This window comes from Terrapene carolina, unplaced genomic scaffold, assembly GCF_002925995.2.
Source record: "Terrapene carolina triunguis isolate 2854851 unplaced genomic scaffold, T_m_triunguis-2.0 Scaffold414, whole genome shotgun sequence".
Lineage (NCBI taxonomy): Eukaryota > Metazoa > Chordata > Testudines > Emydidae > Terrapene > Terrapene triunguis.
In genome coordinates, this window is record NW_020664765.1 from 428,788 (window position 1) to 445,680 (window position 16,893).

General features: G+C 41.0%; 1 protein-coding gene across 1 annotated transcript in view; it reads right to left on the reverse strand.

Moving 5' to 3' along the window:
* Positions 1–8,521: 8,521 nt before the first annotated feature.
* LOC112101685 (C-type lectin domain family 12 member B-like) overlaps positions 8,522–16,893 on the reverse strand; it is a 22,296-nt gene continuing 13,924 nt past the window's right edge. Inside the window, exons 5-8 of the mRNA XM_024192519.2 lie at positions 16,508–16,626; positions 10,337–10,374; positions 9,796–9,814; positions 8,522–8,636 (exon numbers count right to left, since the gene is read on the reverse strand). Coding sequence (XP_024048287.1) covers positions 8,522–8,636; positions 9,796–9,814; positions 10,337–10,374; positions 16,508–16,626 — 291 coding nt within the window. The remainder of the gene's footprint in view (positions 8,637–9,795; positions 9,815–10,336; positions 10,375–16,507; positions 16,627–16,893) is intronic.

Below are 16,893 nucleotides of genomic sequence, written 5' to 3' on the forward strand. Positions count from 1 at the left end.
CAGAGTCCTCGTAACCCCAACAAGGCTGGGCCCAGGATTCCTGGGGGGCTCAACCCCCAATCTTGTTGTGGTCACTTAGGGCAGGGGTTAGGGTGTCCCCACTCCAGGGGGACCCACTGATCATTTCATACAGTTCAAAGCAAATACAATTTATTAAACAGCAATCAATTAAAAAAATAAGGAAAAAGTGGGAAAGGTTAAAGGAAAACACGTCACCCTGCTCTGTGGCACGGGGACATCATAACCAGTGTCTCTGGAATGTAAGGGAAGTTCAGTCTGTTCCTCAGAAGTCCCGGGTCACCTTCTCAGGCCCTGGCTGTGCTGCAGGAAGGACACTTGCTCTGGCGGTGGCCACACACCCTCAGGCTCTAGGTGGCAGGACCCTTCTTCCCAGCATCGTCCCTGTCCTGTTGGGGTTACAATCTCCCTCCAAGTCTGGCCTGCAGAGCTTCTTGGCTGGGAGCGTCTCCCTGCACTGGGCCCACTGCCCAGGGTCCCCCTTGCTCTCCCCAGCTGTTCACTGCACTCGGCTCTGAACTGCTCCAGCCCCAGCTCCAGCTCCACCACTCTGCCTCAGCTCCAGCTCCACTCTGCCTCAGCACTGCGGCTGCTGCTGCTCTGCCTCCAACTCCCTGAGCGGCTTCTCTGGCCCCTCTGGCTCTGGTTGCTACAGCTCTCCTCCCAGGACAGGTCTGATCTGTGGGCTGCTTCTGTCACTCTGCTCCCAGCACTGACCTGCTTCCTGGCTGCTTGTCTGGCCCCTCTGGATCTGACACAGCTCTGCTCCCCAGCTCAGCTTGGGCCCCTGCTTTCTCCTTAGCTCAACCCCACTCTGTCTGACTCAGGCAATTCCAGCTCACAAGAACCCCGCTGGCCTCCTGACTCCCTGATTAGCCTGCTCGCCCTGTCAATCAGGCTGACCTGGAGCATTGGCCTCTCCCCATTGTTCCTGAGGACTGTCAGTCTCAGGGTCCTGATTTCCCATCAACCTTTTCCCTTTCTTTTGGTGCTGGGAGCTAGCCAACCAAGTTTTACATGTTACAGTTACATGGTTGTCATGGGCCAGTTGAGCCCTCATTCTTTCTGAAGAGCCACTGGCCCCATGATAGTCATCTTCAGAGGGCTGAGAACTCTACCTCTCTTAGCTCTTAACTCACATTTACACGGCCACTCGCATCAATATTTCTTCTTTCCAGTAAGAAGAGAGTTAACATTCTCTGTGAAAGCATCTGACAGTAATTTTCTCCTTGAGAATCTCACTCCAGCAGACATTATGGTTTCCCTAAAGAAGTGAGGCTTAAAATATTCAGCAAGTTACAGATGAGACAATACAGAATAAGAGATATTATTCAGGACACTATCCCAGTTCTTATACCTTACCTATCTCTGTGGTATCTGAGCATCTAACAAAGTAGCTTCAGTGAGGAGTTGCATTATCACCAAAATGTCAGTTTGGAGAATAAAAAGTAAACTATGCATAGTGGAAGAAGTTAGTTCCCTCTTTAGCAGTTACCTCTTCTGCTTGTAGCACAAGCATCTTTGCTTCTTTCTCTTCCTATTAGCAACATGGCTAGTGATAGCCACTTGGGAAGAAAGAGTCTGCATTGAGAGACCTTTCAGAGATATAGGCCAATTCTCTTTCTGAGCACAGATGATGCAATTAACAGAGTGGGATCAATACTGGTAGTTATCAGTATACCACCAACATAAGGTAGTGAGTGGGGTTTGTTTGTTTGTTTGTTTTGTTTTTTCTTTTCTGAAGATCACACAATAGCTTTACTGACAGTCACTGGAAAAGTGAAATGATGAAGTTATTTATATCCAAACAGATATTAAGATGAGGAAGTTGTGGGTAAATGATACTTTAAAGTGCATGTCTGCTCTGAAGAACAATTCTGTTCATGCACACAAAGGGATAAAATCCAGGTCCCTTTCCCGGAGATGGTCTGTTTCTGAAGTTTGAACAGGACTAAAAAACAACAACTTATATCTGTTCCTTAGGCCAGTGGACATGGCTCTAAATATCCACAGGAAGCAGGTGTATTCAGTAAGAAGTTGTCTTTTTATACTCAACTTTCCAAGTAAAACTGCACTTTTAGAAAATTAGTCCTGTGTTGCTAAGATAATATAATGGTCTTGCTGATTACATCTTAACCCATGTCTCTGTCAGTACAGAAAAATAACACCTGAGATTTTCACACTGGTCTAGGAGGATATAGACACACATCTTCCATTCAAATTTGTGTGTCTTTAAATTCCCTAAACTGCTTTGAAAATCTCAAAATGTTTTTTTCCAATAGAATCTTATTGTTCAGAATTACAAGAGAGAAAAGAGCAATTTACACATATTAAAGGCATCAAAGTATAACCACAATCTAGACAGAGTAATCTGAAAATACATGAAAAGAACAGGAGTACTTGTGGCACCTTAGAGACTAACAAATTTATTAGAGCATAAGCTTTCGTCGGGTTGTAGCCCACGAAAGCTTATGCTCTAATAAATTTGTTAGTCTCTAAGGTGCCACAAGTACTCCTGTTCTTTTTGCGGATACAGACTAACACGGCTGCTACTCTGAAACCTGAAAATACATGGAAAATCGGAACTGAATAAATGGAAATAGACTTTATGGAGTCAAAACCCACATGCATACACTACGCCTTCTGGCTAGACAGTGAATATTGGACATACAAAGGGTAGTTCATAGCTCAATTGATTCAGTACAGTTTTCTTGGGAAGACCACACTTGTCAAACCATCAGAATTTGAATAAGTGGATTTCTTCATTCCCCTTCACTTTAAGCCAAAAAAAAAAAAAAAACAAGGGTGGAAGATCAGAGACCAGAGTCTAAAAATGGCCCCTTTTAAGACTCTGCTATTTTGCTACAGAAAAGACAGATTAGGCATTGGTATTCATTGTTGTTCTCCTCTACAATCCCCTCCTTGCTAGAAAGAAATTCACTTGTACCAATGCAGCTATCAGAAGATTCCCTGTACACTCATTTTTAATACATAGTTTCTGCTGTCTAGTGTCACCAGGAGGATGTGTGAATGAAATGGAGTACATCTCATGTGATGCAATGTAACAAGAGGCATGTATTTGACATGACTCACAGCCATCTTGTGTATGGATTTAGCATAACCCGCAGCCATCTTGTATGCTCAGCCACCATAATTTGGAAACGAAAACCATAAAGTAAGAAAATTCGGCCTTGGCCTAGACAGATAGAATAAAATACCAGCTGCATCTGCAGTGTTATTAATAGGGATAGATACAGTAAAATCACAGATTCATGGGAATGGAAGGGAGTATCGACAAGCTAACCTTGAGTTTCTTATTGGGCACCTGTGTGAGTTTTGTTAAAAGTAGCTTTTGCTGATAAGTAGATATTGTAAGGTTTTGCTGTTGCCAGAGAAATTGTTTTTGCCTATTAGGGGTTATGATTGGTTAAAATAATATTGTAAGTAAAATAATTGGTTAAGGCATAAAGAAGAGGAATCCTCATTTTAATTATATAATTAGGGGCAAAAGACAGTCTCGTTGGAACTTAACTCTGGGATACAGCTCAAGACCAACGCTGCTAGGACTTTTTAACCCCTGCACAACCAGATTGTGCAGAAGCTGGAGCCTCAGATGATACGACCCTGACTCACCATTGGGAGAAGTCCATCTGTTTTACCGGGAATGGTGAGCACTAGACTATTGGCATGTGTATTCTGTTGATTAACGGTTGATTGTTAATAAATACATGTACATATTTAAGAATATTCATTGTGTAATAAAGGCTCTTTCATTGGGAAAAGGTCCCGTTAACCCGTAGAGACCAATTACACCCAGAGAGGGAGGAGCGAGCCGTACATTGTTCAAGTAACAGTGACACATTTTCCTGTTGTTGTTTAGTTGAGGAAGATGCATACTGTAGTTCAGCATGTCAAGCACCTGGCCTGTAGATTGGAACTGGTCCATTGGCACTGGATGTATTTTTGTGACCCTTGTGGTATATTCAGATTCTGCAGAGTCTAAACTTTTTTTATTTTTAAAATTAGGTTTCCAGTCCCAAGTTTTGCAAAGAAATACTTGAAAATCTGAACCACCAAGTATCAATTGATGCTGTGTTTTCTGAAGTTTGCAGAGAGCCTAAAGTGGTCACTGTGAGTTTTCAATTCCACCACATCCCCATTAATCTTATTAAGGACATTAACCATGAGCCTATTGATGACATTCTAAATATGAGAATTAATATTTTCCTTTTAGATGGAATGAGACAGTAGATAAGAATGAAGCCCACAAGAGTGGAAATTGAGAGTTGCTCAAGGTAGGGAAATACATAAGATAGGAGGAGACAGAAAAGAAAGAGAGAGAACAGAGAAAGGAGGATGGAAAAGGAAGAGAAGCGATAGGCAGAAATTGCCATGGTCCTAAAGGGGAGTATAATTTACTACTAAGTGATTCTGAATGTGACAATTAGGCACTGAGAAAATGAAATAATGATAATAGAAATAATAATAATAAATAATATGCTTAGTTAATATGTAAAGGCCAAATTCTATCCTTGATCTTTGTGTAAAACTCCAAATGGCACCACTGGGCACTCCATTTTGGACTGACAGGGGTTTTGAGTACTAAATTTAAACACTGATGTATGGACCACAGTATATATGTGAGTGTGTGTGTGTGAGAGAGAGAGAGAGTTCTCAGGGTACCCAGGACAGAGAGTCACCTTGTTACCTCCAGCGAATGGTAGCCTTGCCCATGTTGCCTGTGATGCTGGGTGTTAGCTCCTGACACCACTAGCCTTTCAGCCACCCAAGCACTCTTCACTGGGCAATGCCAGCCCTGACTTTGCCTGTCAGGTTAACAATAGGTGCACTCCAGTCCCCGAGTCCCCTTGAATTCTTATCCTGGGATATCCAGCCCCTGACACTGGCTACTCAGAAATCCCAGATCCTCTATCCCCAAAGGAGCAGTGTACCCAAATTTACCAGTTTTACTTAAACCACCTCTCCTGTAAACTACATTTATAATAAGACAAAAGAAGGTTTATTTAAGAAAGGAGAGACATTCAACTACACACAAAAGAGAGTGATGGAAACAAATGGTTACAATAAAAAACAAAATCATAAAATGTAAACTAGGGCCTACGCTCATTATAATAAGTTAACTTTCCTGTCTAATAAAGTAGGTTTTTCCCACAAAGTTCAGCCTGCTAAAGAGCTGGCTGGCATCAGTGGAACCAGGATCCAAACTTTTATGAAAAACACCCTAGTGCCATAAGATGTTTCCTCAGTGAATAGATCCAAAGTGCCCCTCCTCACTCTGTGTTATACTGAAAGACTCAGGCAGACCTGGGCAACCCCATGAACTTCACAATAGTAACTTACTGGAACTCAGCAGTTCTACTGATGATGCACATAGGGGATAGCTCTCTCTCTTTCTGCAGGGCAAACAGCTGTAAAAATTCATATAAACTAATTTTTGTCCCTCAGCTGAGCAGTTCTGATGCTAAATATGTACAAGTAGTAGGGCTTGTCAAAGCAGACTCTCCCTCTAAGGGAACTAACCATGTGTTACAAAGCCAATATAGTGCCATTACTGATTCAGTATAAACATACAATTTGTTTCTTTCTGGAACATGTTTCTCCAGTAGAATCACATTGTTCAGAATGAAATGCAAAAAAAAAGAGGAACTAAGATAGGTGGACGGAATCAACATCTGAGCACAGCCCAGTCATAACTGTCACCAGCAGGCTGAATATATCTGTATTTATTGAACAGAAACTGGCTTTATGTGGTCAGACCACATAAGTAAGTTATGTCTTTTGATTGGAAATAGATGTTGGATATACGAAGAGTACTTCTCGTCTGATTGCTGCAAGCCTGTTTTCCTGGTAGGATCACAGGAAAAGAGATGTCACAACACCATCATTCAGAATTTTATACAAGACAAAACGGAAGGGACCTTCTTTGTTTTGCTTCACCTATAGTCAAAGATCATTTTAATGGAAACCTGAGAGACCTGACTCAGTGAGGGCCTCTCAAGATTCTGCAATGTTGCAATATCAGTAAAATCATCAACTGGGGATGTTTGTCTTCACTATTCTTACCCTTTTTCAAGATGTACTTGTACCCTCTTGTACCTTGAATCACAGTGGGAATTTGAAACCTAGGGCTCTCATATACCAGCTGAGTATCAGCAACCTCTGGGCTGTTGGCTAGCCTCAAGGATCAAGCTTCCCAGACTTCCTACCCCCTGGTTTTGACCAGCAATTCCATCATAGACCCGAGATCCCTTCCAATGAAAGATTTGTCAAAAACTGATTTTTTTTCTTGCAAAAAGTTTCAGTATTGACATTTGCTGACAAAAAAAGTTTAATCAAAAAATTCCTGCCCAGCTCTACAGCTTTACAGATGACATCAGTGGGAACTCCCCTATGGATTGAGGGGTGTTTGAAGTCCTAAATGTATTCACTGATTCATGGACCACAATTAAAAATGGAATTCAGCCCTCTCCACAGAATAGGTGTGATGCGCATGCCCTAATCCTTGTGTATGCTCTAATCCTAGTTCTGTTGCCCCATCTCAAAAAGGATATAGTGGAAATGATTTAGAGAAGGGTAACAAAGATAATCAAGGGTACAGAATGGCTTTCATATGAGGAGAGACTAAAAAGTTTAAGGCTGTTCAGCTTAGTAAAAGAGATGACTATGAGGGGATATGATGGAGGTCTACAAAATCATTAATGGTGTAGGAAAAGTGAATGGTGAAATGCTTATCCTTTCACACAATTAAAAAAACAGGGGTCACCTGATGACATTAATAGGTAGGAGGTTTAATACAACCAAGAGGAAGTCCTTTTTCACACAACCCACAATTAAACTGTTTTTGCCATGGGATGTTGTGATGGCCAAAAGTATAGCTGCATTAAAAAAAGAACTAGATAATTTCATGGTGGATAGTCCATTAATGGCTATTAGCTAAGATGGCCAGGGATGCAGCCCCATGCTTGGGGTGACCCTAAACCTCAGATTTCCAGAAGCTGGAAGGGGAAGTTGGGGTGGATCACTCCAACCTGTTTGGTTCACGCCCCCTGATGCTCTTCTATGGGCCACTGGGCTAGATGGACCATTGGTCTGACCCAATATGGCTGTTCTTATCTTATGTTTTTAAAATGAGAGGAGGAGGACCTCCCTCATGACTTTTAGCCCACTGGTTATAGGGTTGCCAACCCTCCAGGATTGGCTGGAGTCTCCAGGAATTAAAGCTTAATTAAATTAATTAATCTTTAATTAAAGATTATGTCATGTGATGAAACCTCCAGGAATTCGGCCAACCAGAATTGGCAACCCTAACAGGTTAGGATACTCATCCTGGGTATAAAAGACTCCTGATTGTCCTTCACCTGAATCTCCCACATCCTAGGTGAGTGAACTAACCACCAGACTAGAGCCATTCTCATGGTTGTGCATGCTCTCTGGCGCAAATGACTCTTTGAGAGAGAGGGCATTGACCCAGGATACGGGAGACCCAGGATTCAGTTCCCCTGCTCCAATGACTCATTATTTATTCACAGTGGGACAGTTTCAACAGGAGAGAATGAGGGAGCCCCATATCAGAATATCCCATTGACTAGTAAATAGGGCATTCACCTGAGACATGGCAGACCCCTTTTAATACCCCATCTCCCCCTTAGATGTAGGAGGGACTTGAATTGGACTGTCCCTCATCCCAGGTGAGTAACTAACCACTGGGCTAAAAGTTACAAGGGAAGTCATCCCTTCCCTTCGCTTCTTGCAAAAACAGCATAGGTGCCTAACCATAAAGAGAGTTTCCAGATGAGAATAGGTAGCAGGGCTAGGCACCTCCCTGCAGCCTGGATTTAGGTGCCCATCTCTGTGAGAAGGGCAGGACTTGCATATACCTCTCCTCAGCATCTCCCTTTGGCTAGCTTAGATGGCTTCCTGCCTATCATGCTGGCTTTTGTGAGTCCTATTCTAAGGCTCCTATCTCTCCCCATGCAATGTATATTAGCCTAGGTGCCTATCTCAGACTTTGTGAATCTCAATGATTTTTCTATGCACTTAAAAGTTAGACAGTGTGACACTGAACATTGCCATGCCTAACACCTGTTTTACATCCAGGCCCTAGAGAATGTTCAGAAGCATTATGACCTGGGCTTCTGGTCACAAAATGTGTCCTAACAGGTCTTTTTATCTCTTTTTATTTCTTTGGTTCTATGATATAGCTGAAGTTCCAAGTTTCAATTTGACATGTGTTACACACTTCAGATTGGACCAATAGATTTTGTGTGTTATGTCTAGTGCATGGCAGTAGTACTTGATGCTCACAGAAGGTTATTTTTCCAAGGTACGTTCTAAGATTCTTTCCAGTTAGTGTTTCTTTTCCCCAGGTTTCAGTTGAGAAAATCACGACACAAAAAGTTCTGGCTTAGTGTCTAATGGAATGACAGTTTGAACCCCCACTTTGAGAAGTCTGAAACCCCCCAAACAAAATACTGAGTATATGTTATCTCGTACTGAAAGCACTGATGTGCCTTTTGGTGATGTCACTGTACCTTAGCTCAACAGCTGCTTTCTCACAGATCCAGAAGTGCTTCTCCGTGCAGTAGTTATTAATAGGGCTGTCAAGCGATTAAAAAAATAATTGTGATTAATCGCGAGATTAAAAAAATAAATTGCAATTAATCACGCTGTTAAAATATAACAGAATAGCATTTATTTTAATATTTTTGGATGTTTTCCACATTTTCAAATATATTCATTTAAATTACAATACAGAATGCAAAGTGTACAGTGCTCACTTTATATTTATTTTTATTATAAATATTTGCACTGTAAAAATAAATAGTATTTTCCAATTCACTTAATACAAGTACTGTAGTGCAATCTATTTATCATGAAAGTTGAACTTACAAATGTAGAATTATGCACAAAAAAATAACTGCATTCAAAAATAAAACAATGTCAAACTCTAGAGCTTACAAGTCCACTCAGTCCTACTTCTTGTTCAGCCAATCGCTCAGACGAACAAGTTTGTTTACATGTGCAGGAGACAATGCTGCCCACTTCTTGTTTACATCACCTGAAAGTGAGAATAGGCATTCGCACGGCATTGTTGTAGCCAGCGTTTCAAGATATTTACGTGCCAGATGTGCTAAAGATTCATATGTCCCTTCATGCTTCAACCACCATTCCAGAGGACGTATGTCCATGCTGATGATGGGTTCTGATCAATAACATACAAAGCAATGTGGATTGACGCATGTTCATTTTCATCATCTGAGTCAGATGCCACCAGCAGAAGGTTGATTTTCTTTTTTGGTGATTCAGGTTCTTTAGCTTCTGCATTGGAGTGTTGCTCTTTTAAGACTTCTGAAAGCATGCTCCACATCTCGTCGCTCTCAGATTTTGGAAGGCATTTCAGATTCTTAAACCTTGAGTTGAGTGCTGTAGCTATCTTTATAAATCTCACATTAGTACCTTCTTTGAATTTTGTCAAATCTGCAGTGAAAGTGTTAAAAAACCCAACATGCTGGGTCATCATTGGAAACTGCTATAACATGAACTATATGGCAGAATGTGGGTAGAACACAGAGCAGGAGACATACAATTCTCCCCCAAGGAGTTCAGTCACAAATTTAATTAGCCCATTATTTGTTTAATGAGCGTCGTCATCATGGAAGCATGTCCTCTGGAATGGTGGTCAAAGCATGAAGGACTATAGGAATATTTAGCATATCTGGCATGTAAATACCTTGCAATGCCGACTACAAAAGTGACATGTAAATACCTGTTCTAACTTTCAGGTGACATTGTAAGTGGACAGCATTATCTCCCGTAAGTGTAAACAAACTTATGTGTCTTAGCCATTGGCGGAACAAGAGGTAGGACTGAATGGACTTGTAGGTTCTAAAGTTTTATATTGTTTTGTTTTTGAGTGCAGTTATGTAACAAAAAAAAATCTACATTTGTAAGTTGCACTTTCACGATAAAGAGATTGCACTACAGTACTTGTATGAGGTGAATTTAAAAATACTATTTCTTTTGTTTATCATTTTTACAGTGCAAATATTTGTAATAAAAATAATACAACACAGAATACAAAGTGTAGAATGCTCACTTTATAATTGAAATCGATATATTTGAAAATGTAGAAAAACATCTACAATATTTAATAAAATTCAATTGGTATTCTACTGTTTAACAGTGTGATTAAAACTCTGATTAATTTTTTAATCACGATTAATTTTTTTGAGTTAATTGCATGAGTTAACTGTGATTAATCAACAGCCCTAGTTATTAATAATAATTTTAATTCCACATAAGTAGCCACAATTATAGGATGCATACAAGTCAATCCTAGAAAATAAAGCATTTCATTATGTCCTGACATTGGCACTCTGCATGTATTCGGGACGCTGTATATTTACCAGTTTCCCTGGGGTTAGTAATCTGCACCTACCCTACAACTGGTTCAGATTACTTTCCCCTCCATGCCAGCTCAGCTGTGCCAGCCAGTGGTCTGCAGGGCCAGGGCCAATGCTAATGCTCCACTACTGCTTGTCCACTTCCTCCTCATCCACACAGGACAGGAAATAGCAGCCCCACAGAGGCTGCTATTGCCCCTATGTTTGTAGTCACAATGCAGACAGCACAGGAGAGTAAGTGAGTACCATATGCTTCTCCTTTGTGCAAGCACACAGGACAGGCCACAATTGGTAGGTTTTGAATAGTATTTAGGACCCAACCTGCTCTCTGTGTCAAAAGAGCTGAGCCATCCTCCCAATACCAGCTGTTCCTTTCAGATGTACACAAACCAATCCAGTAATATTGTGTATAGGAGCCTTTTGGCACTACATGGTTCTGTGAGCAAATCACAACATTATTTCCAAAAAGAAACCAAGTTCTTATCTTTCATAATTTGTATAAGCTAGAAAACCAAAAACTAACATAAATCAGTAATAGGAGAACTTCCAGCCAATGACATCCACCCATTCCAGCCAATGGCATCCTGATTTTGATTAAATGGCCCTAACGTGTATTACAGGACCGTTGAAGTGTCTCAGATTATTGCTATGTTGTAGGACAGATTTAAGAGTCACTTCTAGCACCAGGGGACAGATTTTCAAATATATTTAGGAACCTAAAAGTTGCAGATAGACACTTAGTGGGATTTAAAAAAAATGCTTAGGCACCTAACTGCCATTGATTTTAGTGGGAGCTAGGCACTTTTAAAATCACACTGGCAGCTTATCTGCATCTGTAGGCACCTAAAGAAGTGAAAGGTGACAGGCAGAGCTCTTTGAACCCAGGGATTTACCGTCCCTTACGGCTTCGTCCCTGATTTCGAAATGTTTTGTCTGGGCCAGATGATATGGAACCAGACACATTGACTATCTCCATTACTGTGTCCTGAGCAATTCCTGAGATGTGCCTCACATGTTCCTAATGTTTCCTGTCATCATATGCAATTTCAGTCCCATCCTTCTTCTGTTTTCTGTCTTTCTGGTTTTTTACCTTCTGTCTTCTAAGAGCCTAGCTTAGCCAGCCAGGACAGCACTTTGCTGTGACTGATTTAGCAAGCCATAAATAATACAGAAGTAACATGATCCATGGGAATTTTGCTCTCTAAAATATGATGAGAATCAGGATAACCCAGTCAGATGTTTTCCTGGGCCAGGGAATTGCAGATGAGGTCAAGGAGTGTCTAAATGGGCCAAGGGCCCTAGCGGTCCCTGTAGTCTTCCAGTACCCAACCAGCAATTTGGAGACAGAAGCTTTCTCTTTTCTCTTTCCCCCTTTGTGTGTCTGTCTGCTTTTCTCTTAGGCAAATATAGGATCAGAATTTAATGACAACTTAAGATTTGTGAGCTCCCACCTAAAATAGACTTTGTTTCTTCCACCCTGACCCTCTCCCAAGTTCAGTGGATATTATTTAAGAAAATTTTAAGGAAGAGTTTTCTGTTAATTCTCTGTCTAACTTCTGTGCTTCAGCCCCTGGAGTGGTGAAAAACTGATGCCTCCACTGCCATGTGGGTATCCCACCTTAGATTCCATTTTTCAACTTCTAGATCACTGAATACAGCTGCACAGGATTTCTAGGTAGAGACAGACGTAAAAGCAGTGAGAGACTGGGAGCAAGAAATCAGGCTCTGATTGCTTGGATGGCAGCACATAGCACTCATCCCAAACTTACCATTAACATCCTCCACAGCACTCCCTTCCTCAACTGTTGCCAGGGCACTTGAGAGACTGGCATAGATAGCTTGTTAATGAAGAGCCTTGGTTGGAATGATTTAGCTGGAGTTGGTCCTGCTTTGAGCATGGGGTTGAACTAGATGACCTCCTGAGGTCTCTTCCAACCCTAGTCTTCTTCTATAAGAGAGGTGTATTTTTCCATGACTGAGGATAAGGAGTGGATAAAGGGAAGAAGATTGAATTGGAGTGTACATTGTCATAGGGCAACTGTGACATGATTTTGCAAACTGGAGGAGCTATGCGGGAATGCTTGTCACTGATGCATGTGGTATCTACCCATGCCCTAAATATGCATTTAGCCCAACTTTAGGCATCCATAGTTAATCTTAGCCCTAAATTATCAAAAATTTACCAATCTTTTTGTGTTTTCCTCCCAGGAGCAGCCAGTCCAATAAATTTTATCTGCTATTATACAGACAGAGATATTCCTATGAGGACACTTTAATAGAACCCCCACTTCTTAGTGATAAGTCTGTAGGATCAGAATCACTGATGGCACCATTGAAAGACGATGAGTACCACAGAACAGGGTGCTGTTCACTCATTGTGATATCTGTGAGATAATGCTCCTATAAGCATAAGAGCAGGGCTAAGTGCTATACGAGAAAGTTTAGAGACACCATTTTGAAATATGATTCTGGCATATCTGACACAAATATATATTTTGCTCAGGAAAGTGACAGGAAATGTGAAGTGATATATATTTTTGTAGTTTCATAAAACCACACATTGTGAAGTTGGAAAAGCCCTATACGACTCCATCTCATTTACCCATGCCCCATCTGAACCATTGAATATAATACAGGAATTTGGAGAGGCTGCTTCATCCTCTAATGTTTGTACTTCTATGGTACCTTCAATCAGGATATTGTAGCATTATACAAAGTGACCAAGAGAAAGTAAACATTATTTTTCCTTTAGATTTGTAAAAGTCACCTGTCCAAATATCAAGGCACATCTACAAACAAAATCAAATGTATAATTTTAAATAGATATTAGCCTTTTTAAATGCATGGAGGACAGTGCAGTCTCTGGTGTACAAAGTGTAATTGTGACACTAACAGACTGGTCAACTGGTGTGTGACCATAACAACTTAACAGGGGGTATTAAAATGGTAAACAGGGCCATTTCTTGTAGATAGTTATCAAAGCCATATTAAGAAGTCTCAAATCTTTAACATGTTTGCTGTATTATTAGAGAATCAAGACTAGAAGCTAAGTGCATTTGTCTGTGTTTACCTATATCTTGTTAGAAGTTTACCCAGGTGATCTAATTAGCTTGTAGATGCTAAAATCTTATTCCTGTCTCTTAATGATTCATTACTGTATTGTATTGACTCAAAAATCAGATGCAAGATGCTATAGGACAGAATAACATTACTTACATTGTCTTCAGCTTAATTATCTGATATAATGAATTGTTTTAGTAATTTGAATAGTTATTGCTTAATGTATTGTCTGAGAAAGGACCCATTGAATAGCGATCAAACTGTTGGCTTGCTTTCATCAAAGCTCATATGGTGGGATTACCTGTCAGCACCCAGATTGCTTCAGAGATAAAGAAAGCTTCAGGCCTGATCCTTTTTATCTCAGGTCTGCTTAAACTTTGACATGGAAGGTCTAAGCCACAAGACTGAGGTCTCCAGATTTACCCTGGAATTCTCATGGAAGAACTTGAACAAACTCTACATCTGAACTGCCTATTGGACTGTAACCTTTTAAACTGATTCCAGAAAGACTTTTACAAATCAGCAGTCTCACCGTCGCCGCTATGAAACTGACCTAAGGACTTTACACACATTTGTATGTATATCAATCTCTTAACCATATATAACTCTCTTTTATTAATAAATCTTAGATTTAGTTAATAAGGATTGGCTGTAAGGGTGTATTTGGGTAAGGTCAATGGGCTTTTAGGATTGGTAGAACTTTAATTATGCTGAATAAGGTTTTCAATAACCCCTCACTATATTAGCATTAGCTGTCTAGATGGGAGCCAAAGGTTGGATTGCTTAAAGGGGATTGTAGTTGACTTCTCCAGTGTGGTGTCATAGGAGCTGTTTTGTTACTGGCTTGCTGAATCTAATTATAGAATAAACCACCAGTTTGGGGGATTGTCTGCCCTATTCCTTGCTGTTTGCCCTGAGTAAGCATTCTCAATGTGACCCTTCCAGGCACCACAACCACAGTAATATATATGTATAATGAAGGAACACAACTAAGTAATCAGGCAGCTGCATTCTGCATGATCTTAAGTTTGAGTGGTCTTCAAGTGTTGTCCCAACTGGGGCACATTACAGCAATCTAGTTATTATCCTTATTTCGACGTGTAAAATTGCAAAGGTTATTATGAGCATGAAATAATCCAGGACATTTTGAAATCCAGCCACAGTATATGATTCTGATTTCCTGTAGCAATATTTTTAATGGTTTTCTATACTCTTTGTAAAGAATGTCTTTTTGTTTCTAATGTATCTATACAATAACAAGCTGGCTGTCTGAAATAGAAGAAACTTTGTACAAGTATCAGATGAGTAAAATCACCAAGGAGAAACAGGATAAAGGCCTAGCTTACACTACAGAGCTAGGTCGACACAAGGTGGCTTATGTCAACCTAATTATGTCACTGTCTAAACTAGAATGTTGCTTCTGCCGAAGTAAGTCACCCGCTACACCAACATCATAACTCCACCTCGACTAGAGGCGTTGCGCTTAGGTCGGTGTTGTTTGGGCAGCGCAGTGTCCATGTAGACACTGCGTTACTTACATCACCTGTTGGCTGTCAGCCCTGAGTAGAGCTGTCAGCTGGAACTCCCCCCACCCTGGTGCTGACAGCCTGAGTTGTCACCAGGCACTGGGCTCAGAGCTGGAGCTGTCAGCACCCGGGCCGGAGGGGAGGGCTCCAGCTGTGAGCCTGGCCCCTGGCTGACAGCTTGGGCTGTCAGCACTGGAGCGGGGGGAGGGGAGGCTGACAGTTGAGGCTGTCAGCCCCAGGGTAGCTAGGCTGCAGCTGTCAGTGTCCCACAATGCCCTACCTCAGTCAGTGGAAGCACTCCTAGTCATGGCATGCACCACCGTCAGATGGAACATAGTGTGGACGTGAACCACCACTTTAGTTATTATGTTGGCTGTACATTGACTTAACTTAAGTTGACTTAATTTTGTAGTGTAGGAAAGCCTTTAGTTAATGGTTGTCTGAGGGAAATAACTGAAGTGTGATGAAATTTAGAAAAAAATACTTTCAAGTTGGAACTCAGGATTTAATTTTAACTTTCTTGTAAAATTGAGATCTGTGATATTCTAGAATTGTCTCTCAAAGAGAAGTGGTTAAAGCCTCATCACTTCTATTACAATATTTAAAGCTAGACAAAGCTTTGGTGGATCTCCTATTCAGGAGAATTATGCCCTGGGGTCCTAGTCACAAGATGTAACCCAACGGATTTTATCTCCAGTTTCTCTGGTTCCATGCTATGCCTGAAGTTCCCAGTTTCAATCTGGCAACTGTTACACATTTCAGAACTGCACTGATGGATTTTGTGTTCTCTCTGGTGCATGGCAGTGGTATTTTGATGCTGACAGTAGCTTATTTTTGCAAGTGACTTCCCAAGACCCTTTCCAGTTATTGTCTTGAATTTCATAACTGAACCCTGGGGGAGGGGAGGGGGCAAGAAGCAAGAAGTTCTGGTGTAGCATATAATAGAATGGAGATTTCAATCCCCACTCTGAAAATTCTGAAAAAAAGTATAAAAACCTCACATGAAAACAGAATACACTGAGCATATGTCCTGTCATACTGATGGAGCCAGTGTTCCTTCTGGTGATGTTTCTTTATCTTAGCTGGACAGCTGCTTTCTCACAGATCCATAAGTGCTCCTGTAAGCAGTCACCTTTAACAAATTTCCTGTCATATAGGCATACACAATTATAGTATCCACATCTGGGGGCCCTGAAATAGATTAATGTTGTTTGTGTTCAGTAATTTTGTTCATTATTGTACAGAACTGTGTTAATGGTGACATAGAATCATAGAGTTGGAAGGGACCTCAGGAGGTCATCTAGTCCAACCCCCTGCTCAAAGCAGGACCCATCCCCAACTTCCCCCCCCCCATCCCTAAATGGCCCCTGCAAGGATTGAACTCACAACCCTGGGTTTAGCAGGCCAATGCTCAAACCACTGAGCTATCCTGCAGGGGTCTTGAGAATGGATCACAATCAGGCCCTAAATATTCATTACCAATCAGTTCTGTGTGCTGAAAAAGCTGAGCCATCCTCCCAATGCCAGTTGTTCCCTTTAGATTTACATGATAATCCAATCCAGTAATAGTCTCTAGTCTCTCTTGGAGGTACGTGGTTCTGTTAGGAAATCACAACAACATTACTTAAATAAAGAACTCCAATTCTTACCTTTCAAACAAAAACACTAATATACATCAGTGATGGGAGAGAACTCCCAGCCAAAGGTATGGCATCCACCCTTCCTGATGTGATGATATTGCCCGGATTTGTATTACAGGACTGTTCTCAGATTATTGGAATGTTGCAGGACAGATATAAATGTCATCACTGAAGCACAAGGAGTCAGATTTTTAAAAGTATCAGAGGGGTAGCCGTGTTAGTCTG